General features: G+C 43.7%; 1 protein-coding gene across 2 annotated transcripts in view; it reads right to left on the bottom strand.

Annotated features, from left to right (window-relative positions):
• LOC115201530 (protein kinase C epsilon type) overlaps positions 1-21,959 on the bottom strand; it is a 150,908-nt gene that overhangs the window by 5,245 nt on the left and 123,704 nt on the right. For both annotated transcript variants that reach the window (XM_029765234.1, XM_029765235.1), the window contains 2 exons: positions 6,722-6,860; positions 1,012-1,200 (listed from right to left, as the gene is read on the bottom strand). In XM_029765234.1, the coding sequence (XP_029621094.1) occupies positions 1,012-1,200; positions 6,722-6,860 (328 nt within the window). The remainder of the gene's footprint in view (positions 1-1,011; positions 1,201-6,721; positions 6,861-21,959) is intronic.

Here is a 21,959-nt window from a genome sequence, read left to right as displayed (position 1 = left end):
GGAAGTAAATGTTAAGAAGAGAGAAATGAGGTGAAAGAGCAAGAGTGAGGGGTTCAGACGGTCAAGTGGTGCAGAGTGGTCTTAGTGATCTGCTCTGTGGTCATCGTTAAGAGACCAGTGGTCATTTGAAGAATCTAGTGGTCAGATATAACCATTAGGACCTCTGGGCCGGGTAATGTGACCAAAGTACCAGTGAGACTGGTCACAGAGTGACACGTGCCGGTCCAAGGCAAGCACGCCTGCTTTCCCACAAGGCTTTGCAAACAGGCAGGGGACGGCCAAAGTAAACGCATGACTTGTGATGGAAAAAAGATCACACAGGAACTTGGGACACACACACAAACTAACACACTCACAGGAATATCCTGCAACACTAAAACACAAATATAGAATTACACAATGTCCATACACAACAGCCAACAGGACACAAACGAAAAAGCACGTAAATCACATCCACACACAAGCACAGGACACTAACAAATATTACCCCCCCCCCCACGCACACACACACAGAAAGCCGGCCTCGTTCTTGGAAGAGGAGGACCCCTCTGAATGCTGGGGCGGCCCACCCCTGCCTCCCCGATTGTGCGATTACACAAGCCCCGAAACCACCAGAGAACACAAACACGCTGTTCTTTTCCCACATGAAGTGCAACGTCTCCCAGGCCTCTCTCCCCAGCCCACACAGCACTGCACAGCCACTCTGGCTCTCTGAACTAACTCCACCCAGCCCTGCTCATCCTTCCTCCTCACTCTGCTAATCACTGAACACCACTTTACTACCTCACCAGAGACAGGCAGAGAGAGAGAGAGAGAGAGACAGCAGGAGGAGGAAGAGGAGGAGGAGACAACAATAAGGTAAGGTGTGGGGAGGAAAGTGGGGCTGATAAAGAACAAGTGGAATAAGGAGTGGGAAAGATATGAAGAAAGAGAAGATAAAAAGGAGAGCAAAGAGGGATGTTTAGAGATACAGGCAGACTAGGACAGGGAGATATACTGTAGGTCACTGACCGCTTTCAGGATGGAGACTGCCTCCTTGCTTAGCCACACTGGGTAGAGGACATCATCGTGGAGAATGGACTCAAACAGGTCATCCTCATTGTCAGCCTCGAAGGGGGGCTGGCCCGCCATCATCTCGTACATAAGCACCCCCAGAGCCCACCAGTCCACAGAGGGGCCATATTCTAGCTCCTGTAGGATCTAAACACACAGGGGGACAGGAAACAATGTAACACCATCTCATACAAAAGCTCCTTTAGGATCTAAAAAACACAGGGGCACAGGAAACACTAACACCAGCTACACTACAGCAGGATTTATATGGTAGTAAGGGGGAACAGAATACTTGTGACACCAGCTCATTAGGGATGATATAATGAGATAATGAGTAGAACAAATGAGTACATGAGTTTGATTGATTGATTGAGTAATTTATTGATTGATTGAGTAATTTATTGATTGATTGAGAAATTTAGTGATTGATTGAGTAATTTATTGATTGATTGAGTAATTTATTGATTGATTGAGTAATTTATTGATTGATTGAGTCATTTCTTGATTGATTCAGTAATTTCTTGATTGATTGAGTAACTTAGTGATTGATTGAGTAATTTATTGATTGATTGAGTAATTTAGTGATTGATTGACTAATTTATTGATTGATTGACTAATTTATTGATTGAGTGAGTAATTTCTTGAGTGATTGAGTGAGTAATTTCTTGAGTGATTGAGTGAGTAATTTCTTGAGTGATTGAGTGAGCTTTGTTTAATGAAACTGTGAGAGAGAAGCAGTGAGAGAGTAGAGGATAAAGAGTTGAGTTAATGAAAGAGTACAGCATGTGAGAGAGTAACTTATGGAATTGATGGTTGAGTACTGTCAGACTGTCCCAGATAAGTGAGTGGGTGGTTTACTGTCAGACTGTCCCAGATGAATGGGTGGTTTACTGTCAGACTGTCCCAGATAAGTGAGTGGGTGGTTTACTGTCAGACTGTCCCAGATGAATGGGTGGTTTACTGTCAGACTGTCCCAGATAAGTGAGTGGGTGGTTTACTGTCAGACTGTCCCAGATGAATGGGTGGTTTACTGTCAGACTGTCCCAGATAAGTGAGTGGGTGGTTTACTGTCAGACTGTCCCAGATGAGTGGGTGGTTTACTGCCAGACTGTCCCAGATGAATGGGTGGTTTACTGTCAGACTGTCCCAGATAAGTGAGTGGGTGGTTTACTGTCAGACTGTCCCAGATGAATGGGTGGTTTACTGTCAGACTGTCCCAGATAAGTGAGTGGGTGGTTTACTGTCAGACTGTCCCAGATGAATGGGTGGTTTACTGCCAGACTGTCCCAGATAAGTGAGTGGGTGGTTTACTGTCAGACTGTCCCAGATGAGTGGGTGGTTTACTGCCAGACTGTCCCAGATGAATGGGTGGTTTACTGTCAGACTGTCCCAGATAAGTGAGTGGGTGGTTTACTGTCAGACTGTCCCAGATGAATGGGTGGTTTACTGTCAGACTGTCCCAGATGAATGGGTGGTTTACTGCCAGACTGTCCCAGATAAGTGAGTGGGTGGTTTACTGCCAGACTGTCCCAGATAAGTGAGTGGGTGGTTTACTGTCAGACTGTCCCAGATAAGTGAGTGGGTGGTTTACTGTCAGACTGTCCCAGATGAATGGGTGGTTTACTGCCAGACTGTCCCAGATAAGTGAGTGGGTGGTTTACTGTCAGACTGTCCCAGATGAGTGGGTGGTTTACTGCCAGACTGTCCCAGATGAATGGGTGGTTTACTGTCAGACTGTCCCAGATGAATGGGTGGTTTACTGTCAGACTGTCCCAGATAAGTGAGTGGGTGGTTTACTGTCAGACTGTCCCAGATGAATGGGTGGTTTACTGTCAGACTGTCCCAGATGAATGGGTGGTTTACTGCCAGACTGTCCCATATGAATGGGTGGTTTACTGCCAGACTGTCCCAGATAAGTGAGTGGGTGGTTTACTGCCAGACTGTCCCAGATAAGTGAGTGGGTGGTTTACTGTCAGACTGTCCCAGATAAGTGAGTGGGTGGTTTACTGCCAGACTGTCCCAGATGAATGGGTGGTTTACTGCCAGACTGTCCCAGATGAATGGGTGGTTTACTGCCAGACTGTCCCAGATGAATGGGTGGTTTACTGTCAGACTGTCCCATATGAATGGGTGGTTTACTGCCAGACTGTCCCAGATGAATGGGTGGTTTACTGCCAGACTGTCCCAGATAAGTGAGTGGGTGGTTTACTGTCAGACTGTCCCAGATGAATGGGTGGTTTACTGCCAGACTGTCCCAGATGAATGGGTGGTTTACTGCCAGACTGTCCCAGATGAATGGGTGGTTTACTGCCAGACTGTCCCAGATAAGTGAGTGGGTGGTTTACTGTCAGACTGTCCCAGATAAGTGAGTGGGTGGTTTACTGCCAGACTGTCCCAGATGAATGGGTGGTTTACTGCCAGACTGTCCCAGATGAATGGGTGGTTTACTGTCAGACTGTCCCATATGAATGGGTGGTTTACTGCCAGACTGTCCCAGATGAATGGGTGGTTTACTGTCAGACTGTCCCAGATGAATGGGTGGTTTACTGTCAGACTGTCCCAGATGAATGGGTGGTTTACTGCCAGACTGTCCCATATGAATGGGTGGTTTACTGCCAGACTGTCCCAGATGAATGGGTGGTTTACTGTCAGACTGTCCCAGATGAGTGGGTGGTTTACTGCCAGACTGTCCCAGATGAATGGGTGGTTTACTGTCAGACTGTCCCAGATGAATGGGTGGTTTACTGTCAGACTGTTGAGGGTAGAGGGTAGAGGGTGGAGGGTAGAGGGTAGTGGGTAGATGGTCGTGGGTAGAGGTTAGAGTGTAGAGTGTAGAGAATGAATGGTAGTTAGTAGAGGGTAGTGGGTAGAGGATGAAGGGTAGAGGGTGGAGGGTAGTGGGTAGAAGATGAAGGGTAGTGGGTAGTGGGTAGAAGATGAAGGGTAGTGGGTAGAGGGTAGTGGGTAGAGGATGAAGGGTAGTGGGTAGAGGGTAGTGGGTAGAAGATGAAGGGTAGTGGGTAGAGGGTAGAATATGAAGGGTAGTGGGTAGAGGGTAGTGGGTAGAGGATGAAGGGTAGAGGGTAGTGGGTAGAATATGAAGGGTAGTGGGTAGAGGGTAGTGGGTAGAGGGTAGTGGGTAGAGGATGAAGGGTAGAGGGTAGTGGGTAGAATATGAAGGGTAGTGGGTAGAGGGTAGTGGGTAGAAGATGAAGGGTAGTGGGTAGAGGGTAGTGGGTAGTGGGTAGAGGGTAGTGGGTAGAGGATGAAGGGTAGAGGGTAGTGGGTAGAATATGAAGGGTAGTGGGTAGAGGGTAGTGGGTAGAAGATGAAGGGTAGTGGGTAGAGGGTAGTGGGTAGAAGATGAAGGGTAGTGGGTAGAGGGTAGTGGGTAGAAGATGAAGGGTAGTGGGTAGAGGGTAGTGGGTAGAGGATGAAGGGTAGAGGGTAGTGGGTAGAATATGAAGGGTAGTGGGTAGAGGGTAGTGGGTAGAAGATGAAGGGTAATGGGTAGAGAATGAAGGGTAGAGGGTGGAGGGTAGTGGGTAGAAGATGAAGGGTAATGGGTAGAGAATGAAGGGTAGAGGGTGGAGGGTAGTGGGTAGAAGATGAAGTGTAGTGGGTAGAGGGTAGAGGATGAAGGGTAGTGGGTAGAGGGTAGTGGGTAGAGGATGAAGGGTAGAGGGTAGTGGGTAGTGGGTAGAGTGTAGTGGGTAGAGGATGAAGGGTAGAGGGTAGAGGGTAGTGGGTAGAGGATGAAGGGTAGAGGGTAGTGGGTAGAGGGTAGTGGGTAGAAGATGAAGGGTAGAGGGTGGAGGGTAGTGGGTAGAGGATGAAGGGTAGTGGGTAGAGGGTAGTGGGTAGAGGATGAAGGGTAGAGGGTAGTGGGTAGAAGATGAAGGGTAGTGGGTAGAAGATGAAGGGTAGAGGGTAGTGGGTAGAAGATGAAGGGTAGTGGGTAGTGGGTAGAGTGTAGTGGGTAGAGGATGAAGGGTAGTGGGTAGAAGATGAAGGGTAGAGGGTAGTGGGTAGAAGATGAAGGGTAGAGTGTAGTGGGTAGAGGATGAAGGGTAGTGGGTAGAGGGTAGTGGGTAGAAGATGAAGGGTAGTGGGTAGAGTGTAGAGGGTAGAGGATGAAGGGTAGAGGGTAGTGGGTAGTGGGTAGAAGATGAAGGGTAGAGGGTGGAGGGTAGTGGGTAGAAGATGAAGGGTAGTGGGTAGAGGGTAGTGGGTAGAGGATGAAGGGTAGAGGGTAGTGGGTAGTGGGTAGAGTGTAGTGGGTAGAGGATGAAGGGTAGAGGGTAGAGGGTAGTGGGTAGAGGATGAAGGGTAGAGGGTAGTGGGTAGAGGGTAGTGGGTAGAAGATGAAGGGTAGAGGGTGGAGGGTAGTGGGTAGAGGATGAAGGGTAGTGGGTAGAGGGTAGTGGGTAGAGGATGAAGGGTAGTGGGTAGAGGGTAGTGGGTAGAAGATGAAGGGTAGTGGGTAGAGGGTAGTGGGTAGAGGATGAAGGGTAGAGGGTAGAGGGTAGTGGGTAGAAGATGAAGGGTAGTGGGTAGAGGGTAGTGGGTAGAAGATGAAGGGTAGTGGGTAGAGGGTAGTGGGTAGAGGATGAAGGGTAGTGGGTAGAGGGTAGTGGGTAGAGGATGAAGGGTGGAGGGTAGTGGGTAGAGGATGAAGGGTAGAGGGTAGAGGGTAGTGGGTAGAGGATGAAGGGTGGAGGGTAGTGGGTAGAGGATGAAGGGTAGTGGGTAGAGGATGAAGGGTAGAGGGTAGAGGGTAGTGGGTAGAAGATGAAGGGTAGTGGGTAGAGGGTAGTGGGTAGAGGATGAAGGGTAGTGGGTAGAGGGTAGTGGGTAGAGGATGAAGGGTGGAGGGTAGTGGGTAGAGGATGAAGGGTAGAGGGTAGAGGGTAGTGGGTAGAGGATGAAGGGTAGAGGGTAGTGGGTAGTGGGTAGAGTGTAGTGGGTAGAGGATGAAGGGTAGAGGGTAGTGGGTAGTGGGTAGAGTGTAGTGGGTAGAGGATGAAGGGTAGAGGGTAGTGGGTAGTGGGTAGAGGATGAAGGGTAGAGGGTGGAGGGTAGTGGGTAGAAGATGAAGGGTAGTGGGTAGAGGGTAGTGGGTAGAGGATGAAGGGTAGAGGGTGGAGGGTAGTGGGTAGAGGATGAAGGGTAGAGGGTAGAGGGTAGTGGGTAGAGGGTAGTGGGTAGAAGATGAAGGGTAGAGGGTGGAGGGTAGTGGGTAGAGGATGAAGGGTAGAGGGTAGTGGGTAGTGGGTAGAGGGTAGTGGGTAGAAGATGAAGGGTAGAGGGTGGAGGGTAGTGGGTAGAAGATGAAGGGTAGTGGGTAGAGGGTAGAGGGTAGAGGGTAGTGGGTAGAGGATGAAGGGTAGAGGGTAGTGGGTAGAGGATGAAGGGTAGAGGGTAGAGGGTAGTGGGTAGAGTGTAGTGGGTAGAGGATGAAGGGTAGAGGGTAGTGGGTAGTGGGTAGAGGATGAAGGGTAGAGGGTGGAGGGTAGTGGGTAGAAGATGAAGGGTAGTGGGTAGAGGGTAGTGGGTAGAGGATGAAGGGTAGAGGGTAGTGGGTAGAGGATGAAGGGTAGAGGGTGGAGGGTAGAGGATGAAGGCTAGTGGGTAGAGTGTAGTGGGTAGAGGGAGGGTTGAGGTTTACCTCAGGAGCGATGTAGTCAGGGGTCCCGCAGAAAGTGGTGGTGGTGACTCCGTTGAGGATCCCCTCCTTACACATGCCAAAGTCAGCCAGCTTACAGTGGCCATGTGCGTCCAGCAGGATGTTATCCAATTTCAGATCTCTGGAGAGACAGAGACAAAATGAGGTCTGAGAGGTCAGAGTGAAGCAGTTAGAGGTCAGAGATAGAATAGTATTAATCTGTCTGAGAGACAAAAGAGACAAAAATTAATAAAAAGTCACTGTGTCATCACATTTATTGGAGATGTATATATCTGCCACGAATTAGGGGAGGGGTGGTAGGGTTAGGTGAAAATAATACATTTTTAAAAACTCTGCCACCACTGCTGAAAAAAATACTAGGGGAAACACTGCAATGCCAAATATACTCTCAGTGTTCTTACTCAGCAAAAAGACACAATGCCAAATATACTCTCAGTGTTCTAACTCAGCAAAAAGACACAATGCCAAATATACTCTCAGTGTTCTAACTCAGCAAAAAGACACAATGCCAAATATACTCTCAGTGTTCTAACTCAGCAAAAAGACACAATGCCAAATATACTCTCAGTGTTCTAACTCAGCAAAAAGACACAATGCCAAATATACTCTCAGCGTTCTTACTCAGCAAAAAGACACAATGCCAAATATACTCTGTGTTCTAACTCAGCAAAAAGACACAATGCCAAATATACTCTCAGCGTTCTTACTCAGCAAAAAGACACAATGCCAAATATACTCTCACTGTTCCTACTCAGTGAACAGACACAATGCCAAATATACTCTCAGTGTTCTTACTCAGCAAAAAGACAAAATGCCAAATATACTCTCACTGTTCCTACTCAGTGAACAGACACAATGCCAAATATAATCTCAGTGTTCTTACTTAGCAAAAAGACAAAATGCCAAATATACTCTCACTGTTCTTACTCAGTGAACAGACACAATGCCAAATATAATCTCAGTGTTCTTACTTAGCAAAAAGACAAAATGCCAAATATACTCTCACTGTTCTTACTCAGTGAACAGACACAATGCCAAATATACTCTCAGTGTTCCTACTCAGTGAACAGACACAATGCCAAATATACTCTCAGTGTTCTTACTCAGCAAAAAGACACAATGCCAAATATACTCTCAGTGTTCTTACTCAGCAAAAAGACACAATGTGTCACGCTCTGATCTAGGAGAGCTGTGTTTTCCCTGTTTAGCTTGGCCAGGGTGTGATAGGTGGGTGGGCATTCTATGTTTTGTATTCTATGTTTTGGCCGGGTATGGTTTCCAATCAGAGGCAGGTGTCTATCGTTGTCTCTGATTGGAGGCCATACTTAGGCAGCCTGTTTTTCCTTTGTTTTTTGTGGGTAGTTGTTTTCCGTTTAGTTATAAGTACCTGACGGAACTGTCTGCTGTAATTTTTTGTTTAATTTGTAAGTGTTCATTCTTCTTCATTAAACTCAAGATGAACATATTCCACGCTGCACCTTGGTCTACTCACTTTGACGCCTGTGACACAATGCCAAATACACTCAGTGTTCCTACTCAGTGAACAGACACAATGCCAAATATACTCAGTGTTCCTACTCAGTGAACAGACACAATGCCAAATATACTCTCAGTATTCTTACTCAGCAAAAAGACACAATGCCAAATATACTCTCAGTGTTCCCACTCAGTGAACAGACACAATGCCAAATATACTCTGTGTTCCTACTCAGTGAAGAAACACAATGCCAAAGGACTTTCCCAGTATGGAGGCCAAGAGCACTGTGAGGAGCTATCTGCACTATGGAGGCTACTCTTGGCTCACACGTACAGTATGCGCACACACACACACACACACACACTGTTCCACAGACACAGAGTCGTGTGTCTCTCCATCGCTCCTCTCCTTTATCTTGGGCAGTGAGCGAGAGATGGAGGGTGCTGTTGGAAATGGCAGGAGGGGAGGACCAGGAGAGAAGATAAGAGGTCTCTGATGAAAGATGCCAGGGAGAGGCATGAAACCAGTCAGGTCAGGGTTTGATGGTTGATTGCTGAAAATATGTCAACATCTTTTAACAGACGCCATTCAGCCCAAGGTGTTTTCACAAAACAGCCTCCCCGACCTGGGAGTGTGTGTGTGTGTGTGAGGCCGTTACACAACTGTTCTGTTTCAGAGAGACCTAAAAAGGACACATCAACAATCTGCATAATTCTCTAAACCCAGGTTTAGGTGGGTTCATTCATCCTTATAAAAACATTGATTAGTGCAGGTAATATTACTATAGAGCAGGGTTACAATTTTTTGTAAGGGGGCCACTTTGGGTTGATACAATCATTCATAGGGTCGTACAGATATTTAATTTGTTGTACTTTTTCTTCCAGTATTATCAATTATCAATTGAGAGCAAATTCCGAGCAATAGAGCACATGCAATTGATTTGATGTACAGCACATCACAAACATATACATACACATCAAATAGACTACATCACATGTATAAGACCCATATTAAGGGTTACCTCAGTAGTTGGATGAGTGAAAATGTCCCTTCTGCACCTTGACTGAATTCATTCTAAATGTATAGTCTGTTGTTGCTATCCTTGTGAGGCAATCAAGGTGTGCATTGGTCAGTCTGTTTCTCTGTTTTTGTTTCACAATGTTCATTGTTGAGTCCCTTCTCCTTCCCTCGCATGTTTGTGGCGCCGTCAGTGCACACAGTTGCCAGATTTGACCAGTCAATATTATTATCAGCAAAAAATGGAAAAAGGTCTTTCAGAATATCCTCTCCTTGTGTTTGTCCCTGAAGGGGCAGTAAACATAAAAGTTCCTCTCTGAACGACTCGTTTTGAGGGAAGCGGACCCAAACACATAATCGGGCAATGTCTCTTACATCAGTGCTTTCCTCAAGCGCAATACTAAAACACGGCGCCATGGACATGGCCTTGCCGATGTCTTCTATGCGTCTTGTTATGGTCGAGTCAGAGTTGCAGTCCCTTAATTTGCTTTAAAATAGCTTCCTTGTTTGTGAAATTAGCATACACTATTCCGGCTGAGGCCCCCCAAAAATGTTCTTGTTTCTCGCCGGTATCCAAGCAATCTCATATGTTGCCGCTGTCGTTTTCTCTGCAACAGTGCTAGATCTGTCCATCATTTGTTGTTGTCCTTTGAGTTGCGCTATTTTGTTGTTTCTGAGGTTGCTTTGGGTTTTGTCTGAGAGTGTTTTGTCAAAGTGGGCATGGTGCGACTGGAAATGTTGCTCTAAATTTGCTCGTTTAAAACAATCGACTGCCTTCTGCTCTGGCAAATAAGACAAAGTGAGCTAGTCCCATTATGCAGTACAAACAATACTTGTCTGTCCATTTCTCTTGGAACTTTCGGTGTGCTTCTTGAATCGACCGTATCCTTCTCTTAACCACCGGAGCCACGCTATTTTGGCCTTTCTGTTAGCTATGTTAGCTAGCTGCATTTCCCCGCTGCCATCTTCCTGATTGTCCTGGTTCTCCGGTGGTTGTTTGTTCATAGCTGTCACGTTGTTCTACAGCTCTTCCCCCTCATTTTCATTGTCAATAGATTTGCGTTTCTATTTTACAATAAATCGATCCATGGCTACCAGGTCTGCAAGATTAGCTAGTAGCAAACTGATATGTGTCGGTCGCTGTAGCTGAGCAGTTGCGTTCTATTTCGGCAAACGTTCTATTGCGGCCTTTCTGTTCAACAGCTGCGCTATACTGCTATCTATCTGCCGTCCAGGGAACAATATATATATTCAATGTAGTGATTCAGGCCTGCATTAAACACATTTAATTGAAATTGTATCATTGTTATGTATTATGAATGGAAAATAGGAAAATCACAGCGAGCCGCAAATTAAGGGCTCATGAGGTCCAATGTGCTATGTATGAATATGGCAACTCAACTATGCTGTGAAAATCGGGGTTGATGTAATAACATCTGGTATCTAGCGTACATTGCAAGAATTCAAAAATTAAAAGTAAAAGTTGTCAAAAATATAAATAGTAAAATAAAGTACAGATACCACCAAAAAATACTTAAGTACTTTACACCATATTCCTAATATTGAGTTGCACCCCCACCTTTTGCCCTCAATAGAGGCTCATTTCATTGGGGCATAGACTCTACAAGGTGTCGAAAGCGTTCCACAGGGATGCTGGCCAATGTTGAATCCAATGCTTTTCACTACCGTACCCTTGCCCATTCAAAACCTTCTGAATGGCACACACAATCCATGTATCAATTGTCTCAAGGCTTAAAAATCCTTATTTAACCTGTCCCCTCCCCTTCATCTACACTGATTGAAGTGGATTTAACAGGTGGCATCAATAAGGGATCATAGCTTTCACCTGGATTCACCTGGTCAGTCTATGTCATGGAAAGAACAGGTGTTCCTAATGTTTTGTACACTCAGTATATTATACTGTACTATATGGACTGGAATTACACACATCGTTCAAACCATGATAAAGCAGGGAGAGAACATGTGATTCTGATGCAGTACATACAGCCTACAAAGTTACAAGTATAGGCTAGTGAATTCGATTTTAATTTAGAAATATAATAGGGACTATTTGTATAATTAGTAGGCTGACGCATATACTGAATACCTTTCATAATATTTCCCCTGATGTTATTAGCCTACTTCCTATTTCTTTATTGTCGCTTCATTCATTCATTCCTTGCTTTCAACAGTTAAATTAAATATGTTTTGTTGTCCTTACTTTTATCGTTCTAATGACATCCTTGAATAATATAGGACTAGAATTAAATGCAGAAGGCTTTCTCCTCTCTTCATGAAGATTTAATGGTTATGGGTCTGAATAAATAACTGCTATAGCCTACCACCATCGTGAGCTCACCCTTCTTTCAAACTACCCGTGAGTTCTATTGGCTGCTGTATTTAACATTCAACAAACAAGAGCTTGTATCCTTCTTCGAATAGTCTACTGGTATAAGAAATGCTAAAAAAATGGTACTCCAAAAGCTAAGGAGTGGTTTTTAAGGAGAGGCCAGCGAAGCACAGGTGCGTGGGTATTGTGCAAGAGACAGAGGGTATAAATTAGAAGCTTATTATGCATAATCCATCATTAATGATCTAAATATAAGGCATAAGGCTAATACTGCAGTGAATGTATTACCTGAAAGAAGTAGCCTAGGACATCTACATACAGTTGAAGTCGGAAGTTTACATACACCTTAGCCAAATATAGTTGAAGTCGGAAGTTTACATACACTTATGTTGGGGTTATAAAACTCATTGTTCTATCACTCCACAAATTTCTTGTTAGCAAACTATAATTTTGGCAAGTCGGTTAGGACATCTACTTTGTGCATGACACAAGTAATCTTTCAAATTATTTCACTTATAATTCACTGTATCACAATTCCAGTGGGTCAGAAGTTTACATACACTAAGTTGACTGCCTTTAAACAGCTTGGAAAATTCCAGAAAATGATGTCATGGCTTTAGAAGCTTCTGATAGGCTAATTGACATCATTTGAGTCAATTGGAGGTGTACCTGTGGATGTACTTCGAGACCTACCTTCAAACTCAGTGCCTCTTTGCTTGACATCATGGGAAAATCAAAAGAAATCAGCCAAGACCTCAGAAAAAAAATTGTAGACCTCCACAAGTCTGGTTCATCCTTGGGAGCAATTTCCAAACGCCTGAAGGTACCACGTTCATCTGTACAAACAATAGTATGCAAGTATAAACACCATGGGACCACGCAGCCGTCATACCACTCAGGAAGGAGACGCGTTCTGTCTCCTAGAGAGGAACGTACTTTGGTGCGAAGGTGCAAATCAATCCCAGAAAAACAGCAAAGAACCTTGTGAAGATGCTGGAGGAAACCGGTACAAAAGTGTCTATATCCACAGTAAAACGAGTACTATATTGACATAACCTGAAAGGCCGCTCAACAAGGAAGAAGCCACTGCTCCAAAACCACCATAAAAAACCCAGACGACAGTTTGCAACTGCACATGGGGACAAAGACCATACTTTTTGGAGAAATGTCCTCTGGTCTGATGAAACAAAAATAGAACTGTTTGGCCATAATGACCATTGTTATGTTTGGAGGAAAAAGGGGGATGCTTGCAAGCCAAAGAACACCATCCCAACCGTGAAGCACGGGGGTGGCAGCATCATGTTGTGGGGGTGCTTTGCTGCAGGAGGGACTGGTGCACTTCACAAAATAGATGGCATCATGAGGCAGGAAAATTATGTGGATATATTGAAGCAACATCTCAAGACATCAGTCAGGAAGTTAAAGCTTGGTCGTAGATCGGTCTTTCAAATGGACAATGACCCCAAGCATACTTCCAAAGTTGTGGCAAAATGGCTTAAGGACAACAAAGTCAAGGTACTGAAGTGGCCATCACAAAGCCCTGACCTCAATCCTGTAGAAAATTGTGGGCAGAACTGAAAAAGCATGTGCGAGCAAGGAGGCCTACAAACCTGACTCAGTTACTCCAGCTCTGTCAGGAGGAATGGGCCAAAATTCACCCAACTTATTATGGGAAGCTTGTGGAAGGTTACCTGAAACATTTGACCCAAGTTAAACAATTTCAATGCAATGCTACCAAATATTAATTGAGTGTATGTAAACTTCTGACCCACTGGGAATGTGATGAAAGAAATAAAAGCTGAAATAAATCATTCTCTCTACTATCATTCTGATATTTCACATTCTTAAAATAAAGTGGTGATCCTAACTGACCTAAGACAGGGCATTGTTACTAGGATTAAATGTCAAGAATTGTGAAAAACGGAGTTTAAATGTATTTGGCTAAGGTGTATGTAAACTTCCGACTTCAAATGTATTTGCAGGTGTTTGTTTTGGGCTTCGTCCCCTCATGTTCATGGGTCTCCCAAGTGGCGCAGTGGTCTAAGGCACTGCATCTCAGCTAGAGGTGTCACTACAGACAACCTGGTTTGAATCCAGGCTGTATCACAACTGGCCGTGATTGGGAGTCCCATAGGGTGGCGCACAATTGGCCCAGCGTTGTCTGAGTTTGGCTGGTGTTGGCCGTCATTGTAAATCACAATACTTTCTTTACTGACTTCCTGAGTTAAATAAAGCTAAAACCTTTTTTTTATTACGTATGCTATTTTGGGAAGAGAAATTCAAAAAACTTTCTTTGCATTCCTGCGCCTGTCTCCTATCATTATACAACGTGACATGCCTAATGCCGAGTAGGCATGGGCCGTGTCCGAATACCTGTCCTTGAGTTCTAAATAGGAGACATTTTGTGTTTGCGAAAAAAGTATGTTTTATAGTATGTGAAGAAACAAAAATATGTGTACTTTATGCTTTAATGACAGATGTAATACTCATTTTGACTTTTCATCTAGTAGAATTGTCTGCACACTATTGAGGAAGAGAATCGTCTTTTGAGATCCACGTGTGTCTGACGAAGAGTCGCGCTTTACCAAAATGAACCAATGGCGGGAATCAATGCAATTGAGGCATTCTCAGTAGGATGAGCCTAGTATGCTGATATGTGTTGCTTACTGCATTCGTTTTTTTTTTAAACAGTACATTCTAAATAGTACATTATGTAGTTTAGTACACAGTATGAAGTTTAATTAAGTAGTATGGAAGCCAGATTTCAGACACAGCCATGGTCTCAAATAGACATTTTAGCACAAAGGCACTTGTAGCTTTAAGGTCAAGCTAACCTTGAAAACAATTTCCTTTTCAATTTCCTTTTCCAATTATTTCAGTTCTAAAAATGAATCTACCTGCGGCAAGGAAAATGAATACAACACAATGACCCAGCAAGTCTTAAATTAGCTATTTGATGTAGTCTGCACAATAGATGATGACAATGATCAATGATTTTATTGCACAGCAGTGTGTACCAGTGCTCTCTCCATGTGTAGCAGCAGGTGGTCAAGAGCGCTAATGGAATGATAGTTATTTGAAGAAGTTCATTGAGTATACCCTGTGACGGTTACACTTAGATAACCTGGGTGCCAATGCCAATGTTTCTGCTTTGACTGGATTTGTTGTTGTTGATATAATATAATATATAATATGCCATTTAGCAGACTCTTTTATTCAAAGCGACTAACAGTAGTGCACTCTTAGAAAAAAGGGTTATTCGGCTGTCCCCATAGGAGAACCCTTTGAATAACTAATTTTGGTTCCAGATAGAACCCTTTTGGTTTTAGATAGAACCCTTTTGGGTTCCATGCAAAGCTGTTTCCAGATGGTTCTACATGGAAGCCAAAAGAGTTCTAACTGGAACCAAAAAGGCTTCTACCTGGAACCAAAAAGGGTTCTACCTCAAACAAAAAATTGTTCTCCTATGGGGACAGTCGTAGAACCCTTAAGTCTTGCAGGTAGAAGCAGTCAGGTACCAATGCTATCATGTTGGTAGTTTGATCAAAGTTCTGGTCCTTGAATCTCTCTTTACTTCCTTGCACAGTCAGCCCATTTTGCTCTAGAGAGAAGGCCTTTTGGAGAGAAATCACAATTGCAATGTTGCAAGGCATTTCTCAAATATGAAATAGCTTGGAAATAATATTTTGAGTCTTAAACTGGCTGGTGAGGAGTTAAAATCAATGATTGCTTCAATATATTTCTAATGTCGACATTACAACGGATAACATATCATACCATGTACCAACATGGGCCACATCTCTCATGAATACAAATAAAATAAAATCTGACAAAACCCCAACAACAAACTTGCGTCAGAGTGCGCTTCCAACCAACAAACTCCAACTGAGATTATTGCTGAAAAAACTGAAAACAAACAGCTGTACGAATATTCCTTTGAAGTCAGAAGTTTACATACACCTTAGCCAAATACATACATTTATACAACAGTTTTTCACAATTTCTGACACTTAATCCTAGTAAATATTCCCTGTCTTAGGTCAGTTAGGATCACGACTTTATTTTAAGAATGTGAAATGTCAGAATAATAGTAGAGAGAATGATTTATTTCAGCTTTTATTTCTTTCATCACATTCCCAGTGGGTCAGAAGTTTACATACACTCAATTAGTATTTGGTAGCATTGTCTTTAAATTGTTTAACTTGGGTCAAACATTTCGGGTGGCCTTCCACAAGCTTCCCACAATAAGTTGGGTGAATTTTTGTCCATTCCTCCTGACAGAGCTGGTGTAACCGAGTCAGGTTTGTAGGCCTCCTTGCTCGCACACGATTTTTCAGTTCTGCCCACACACGCTTTTTCAGTTCTGCGCACAAATTTTCTATAGAATTGAGGTCAGGGCTTTGTGATGGCCACTCATATACATTGACTTAGTTGTCCTTAAGTAATTTTGCCACAACTTTGGAAGTATGCTTGGGGTCATTGTCCATTTGGAAGACCCATTTGCGACCAAGCTTTAACTTCCTGACTGATGTCTAGAGATGTTGCTTCAATATATCCACATAATTTCCCTTCCTCATGATGCCATCTATTTTGTGAAGTGCACCAGTCCCTCCTGCAGCAAAGCACCCCCACAACATGATGCTGCCACCCCCGTGCTTCATGGTTGGGATGGTGTTCTTCGGCATGCAAGCCTCCCCCTTTTTCCTCCAAACATAACGATGGTCATTATGGCCAAACCGTTCTATTTTTGTTTCATCAGACCAGAGGACATTTCTCCAAAAAGTACGATCTTTGTCCCCATGTGCAGTTGCAAACTGTAGTCTGGCTTTTTTATGGCGGTTTTGGAGCAGTGGCTTCTTCCTTGCTGAGTGGCCTTTCAGGTTATGTCGATATAGTACTCGTTTTACTGTGGATATAGATACTTTTGTACCTGTTTCCTCCAGCATCTTCACAAGGTCCTTTGCTATTGTTCTGGGATTGATTTGTCTGAGGTCTTGGCTGATTTCTTTTGATTTTTCCATGATGTCAAGCAAAGAGGCACTGAGTTTGAAGGTAGGCCTTGAAATACATCTACAGGTACACCTCCAATTGACTCAAATAAAGTCAATTAGCCTATCAGAAGCTTCTAAAGCCATGACATGATTTTCTGGATTTTTCCAAGCTGTTTAAAGGCACAGTCAACTTAGTGTATGTGAGCTTCTGACCCACTGGAATTGTGATACAGTGATTTATAAGTGAAATAATCTGTCTGTAAACAATTGTTGGAAAAATGACTTATGTCGTGCCCAAAGTAGATGTCCTAACCGACTTGCCAAAACTATAGTTTGTTAACAAAAAATGTGTGGAGTGGTTAAAAAACTAGTTTTAATGACTCCAACCTAAGTGTTTGTAAACTTCCAACTTCAACTGTACATGTGGTATATGAACAGGAACTACTGTCACCATTGTCAGAACCTTTACTCAGGATGTTGGCAGGCATAGAAATTTTATATTACGCACGCACGCACGCACGCACGCACGCACGCACGCACGCACGCACACACACACACACACACACACACACACACACACACACACACACACACACACACACACACACACACACACACACACACACACACACCAATCAGGCTCAATTGAGAGCATTTCCTGTGTTTCATGTTAATCTTGTGGAGTGATTTTTCCATTACGTACACAGCAACCCTCTCTGCTCTGACAGTTAACCTCCCTCCCTCTGCTTCAAATGAGCTCCCCATTCAACCCAAAAGACACAAACACACAGGCACATGCACACACACATATGCATGTACGTACACGTGCGCGTATGCACATGCACAAACAAACACACAGGTTAGTGTTTTTTTGTCATGAATCTTGTTCTGGAGGCAACTCTGCAGAGTGGTCACCAGCTGACACAGCCACAAAGCAGTTCATCCTAAACCTAACCTTCACCACACTGCTAACCCTAACCTTAAATTATGACCAAAGAGCACATTTTTGTTTTCATACATTTTTACAATGTAGCTAAATTTGAATTTGCAGGGGGAAATCTAAGGGGAAATTGCTCAGTTCTGCCTCCAGGACTCCAACAATAAATGTCAACCTACGCGTGCACACACACGCACACACACATTATTCACTAGGACCCATGGGCCAGCCCATGATCAATAGTGAGTAAGTACATTTCCTAGAAGTTCTAAAAAGAGACATAATGAGAATAGCTTTGAACAGGAGACACAACCCCTCCTGTGCAGACACTGGTTCAAATACTTAGAAGAACAAACTGCCCTTAATATTTATTTCTATCTGGAAATATTGTTGTCTGTCCACGCAAAAGTACACCACGCTAAACTACAGCTGAACCATATTAACTAAGTCCTTTTAAGTACACAACTACAGCTGAACCATATTAACTAAGTAGTTTTAAGTACACAACTACAGCTGAACCATATTAACTAAGTCGTTTTCAGTACACAACTACAGCTGAACCATATTAACTAAGTTGTTTTCAGTACATGCCCGATTCCAATGAGAGTTATCCGAGACCTAAGAATTAAAATGTCATGATATTCTTTCTCCAGATTACTACACCTAAATTCCCGGGCTAACACACAGATCCCAAAGGTGTCCATATAGAGAACATGGGCTATTTTCCTTCAGATAATTATTGAAGTTGGTGCAAAAAGAACCATACTTTTTGTGAGAAAATCACCTATTGACATAGCAATACATGTTGCATGTTCAAGTTCAACATGCATAAAGATGGAAATAGGGTGGGTGAATGAGGGAGAGAAAGGGAGAGAATAAGGGAGAGCAAGGGAGAGAAAGAGGGAGAGAAAGAGGGAGAGAAAGCTGGTATACATGAGGACAATCCGTGGAGGTGTCTGAATAAAGGTCAAAGGGAAGTCATGGAGAACAGGCATTACGTGGGACAGTCTTCAATGGTATGGTATCTGGGGTAGCTATACATGGCTGTTTATTTTGATTGTACTGTATGCATGTCACACGCACACGTAGGTGGTATGTTTGTATGTCTGCATAGTGTGTTTATTGCCAGGTTCATTCATTTATAGGTTTATGAGTGTGGATGTGAACTGAGCATGTACAGTACACAATATGTGGTTGTATACATGGCTTGGTGGTGCATGTGAGTATGATTGCGTGTGTATTGTGCTGTGCTCTGTTGTGAATGCGCCCATAGGGGCTCCAGTCTCACGTAAGCTTGTGCAGAGCGAGGAGGACGGACAGAAAGCCTGGTGATAGACTCCTCCCCTCTCCCCTCCACGTCTATAGTGGCATACAGGCTTCTACCAGCCGACTGCATGCCAGTCCAGACTCGTCCCACATCACTAACAGATCAAACTGCTACTGTCTCAAATGAAACTTGTTTTCTTTTCTCTCTCTCAGAAGTGGGGGTTGAGGGGGAGTCATGTACCTACTTCCCAGAGTATTCCCAAAAGGGTTGTTTGTATTCTTGGTTGGTGTGCTCAACAGGTCACAGAGAGGTAAGGCTGAGTCAACTCAGGTTAAGTATGTGGCGTTACGTTAAATGTTGTAGACCTCCCACGCAAAGGTGCGTGCATCACATTCGTCAATCCTGGCTTTCCCTGATTTCAATGATTTGCCAAGTCCGAACAAAGCGAAATCCACTGACAGAATACGACAGAATAGCCTTGAGTAGAAATCATAAAGACATCTTCATCATCATCCTACGCTCAATAACTACTCTCTAGAAGACAAAGCTGACACTTGCAGAGCTCTACCGTGAATGTGCTCGAATATCAAATGGATTTCGTTAAAGGTAGACTCAGCGTTATGACGTTGCAACAAGCAGCACCGTAGATATTGCGATGAGCCCGATGCAAGACTTTGCTCTCACACAGTCACACAGGGTATCTGTGCATGTGCGCGGGTTCGCTTCACGCTTCTACAATGTGGTAGCTACGGCACCAAAACAGCGAAGTTTAGCCTTGCGCGTCAATACTTTTAGTTGATGCGGAAATTTACCCACTACTGCTGTTTATTACTTTGTACATCGCTGAGTGTACCTGTAAAGCTAAAACTTGCTCCCTGACATTATTAATAAACACTGAAATAAATAGTCATTCAGACAATAAGTGGAATCAAAAAGGCACCAAGGAGGCTGGCTATACTCTGCGCTGCTAAAATCACGTAGCCAGAACCCTTTGATTAGGAACAGGGACAATGAGTCCAGACTATAGTCTCACCAACTTTCCTGTCTTGAACACAAGCTCACTGCACAGCCCAGAGAGAGAGAGAGAGAGTAAGTGACAGAGAGACAGAGAGAGAGCCAGAGAGAGAGAGAGAGAGGGTAAAAGAGAGAGAGAGAGAGCAAAAGAAAGAGAGAGGGGGAGTGAGGGGGAGAAAGGGAGAAAGAGAAAGAGCACCTTCAACCTACAGTAAATACTGTAACCAGACTATTATTCCATTCCATTAACTATTATTCTTTTGATTTTACACAATACACAATTGGCCTGCTAACTACCTACACATATTGACAGATGGAATTTCATGACTTTTCCATGACTTTTATACAAATTTCCATTACCAATAATTGGCAGCGTCTATGTATGTACACTCAGGGGGCCAGTTTGTTAGGTACATCTAGTACCGGGTCGGATCCCCTTTGCCTCCAGAACAGCCTGAATTCTTCAGGGAATGGAAATGTTGCTCAATTGGTATCAAGCAACCGTGTGCCAGGAAAATATTCCCCACACCATTATACCACCAGCACCATTGTCACCAGGCAGGATGGGGCCATGGACTCATGCTGCTTACACCAAATCCTGACTTTACCATCAACATGACGCAACAGGAACCAGGATTTGTCGGACCAGGCAATGTTTTTACACTCCTCAATTGTCCAGTGTTGGTGACGGCCTGCCCACTGGAGCCGCTTCTTCTTGTTTTTATCTGACAGGAGTGGAACCCGGTGTGGTCGTCTGCTGCAATAATAGCCCATCCGCTACAAGGAAGCATGAGTTGTGTGTTCCGAAATGCCGTTCTGCACACCACTGTTGTACTATGCCATTATTTGCCTGTTTGTGGCCCGCCTGTTAGCTTGCATGATTCGTACCATTCTCCTTCGACCTCTCATCAACAAGCTGTTTTCGCCCACAGGACTTCGCACCATTCTCGGTAAACCCTAGACACTGTCGTGCGTGAAAAGCCCAGGAGGACATCCGTTTCTGAGATACTGGAACCGGCACGCCTGGCACCGACGATCATACCATTCTCAAAGTCACTTAGGTCACTCGTTTCACCCATTCTAACATTTAATCAAACAGTAACTGAATGCTTCAATACATGTCTGCCTGCTTTATATAGCTAGCCATGGCCACGTGACTCACTGCTAGGAGCGAAACATTTTAATTCAAGTGTCAGCCAGACAGCCACTCACAAAGTAAACTACCGATCACTGTCCATTTGTACTGAAAGTGCAACATGTCTATGTGGCTGCATGACTATCAAATCGATGATATGCTTTCTATGGTGCAATGGCTCAGCTTTGCTTTAGCTAATGGATAAATGTTTATTGGTAGGTCTATTTGGTCGTCATTGTCTCAGGTTAAGCCTAACATTCCACAAAGCTATACAAGGTGTCGCAATGCTGCCATTTTTAGACTGCTGGCTAGTGGTGATAATGCAATTACTTTTTCAGTAATTCATGTTGGAAATTTAAACACTGCAGATTGTCAAATACATTTTCCATACAACAGAATACTAATCAGCTACCAATAGATTTTTTAGAATATACAGCTGTCCTGTATAGGCTACCTGAACGTGCAAGACTTGAGCCATCCTTGCGCTCTCTCCCAGCTTGGATAGAAAGTTGTTGTGTGCAAAAACAGTCTATTAATGCCAAATAATACAGTCAGTCCACCCTCAAAACACTAGCTTACTAGTGATTGTTTCATTATGCAGTGTACTATCTATAGCTATATACTGTATTTAGCTGCTATTTACACTACCGGTCCAAAGTTTTAGAACACCTACTAATTGAAGGGTTTTTCTTAATTTTTACTATTTTGTAGAATAATAGTGAAGACATCAAAACTATGAAATAACACATATGGAATCATGAAGTAACCAAAAAAGGGTTAAACAAATGAAATATATTTTATATTTGATATTCTTCAAATAGCAATCCTTTGCCTTGAAGGACACATTTGCTAAGCACTTGTTGGCTGCTTTTCCTTCACTCTGCGGTCCGACTCATCCCAAACCATCTCAATTGGGTTGAGGTCGGGTGATTGTGGAGGCCAGGTCATCTGATGCAGCACTCCATCACTCTCCTTCTTGGTAAAATAGCCCTTACACAGCCTTGAGGTGTGTTGGGTCATTGTCCTGTTGAA

This window comes from Salmo trutta, chromosome 10, assembly GCF_901001165.1.
Source record: "Salmo trutta chromosome 10, fSalTru1.1, whole genome shotgun sequence".
Lineage (NCBI taxonomy): Eukaryota > Metazoa > Chordata > Actinopteri > Salmoniformes > Salmonidae > Salmo > Salmo trutta.
This window is presented reverse-complemented; position numbering and strand designations above follow the sequence as displayed.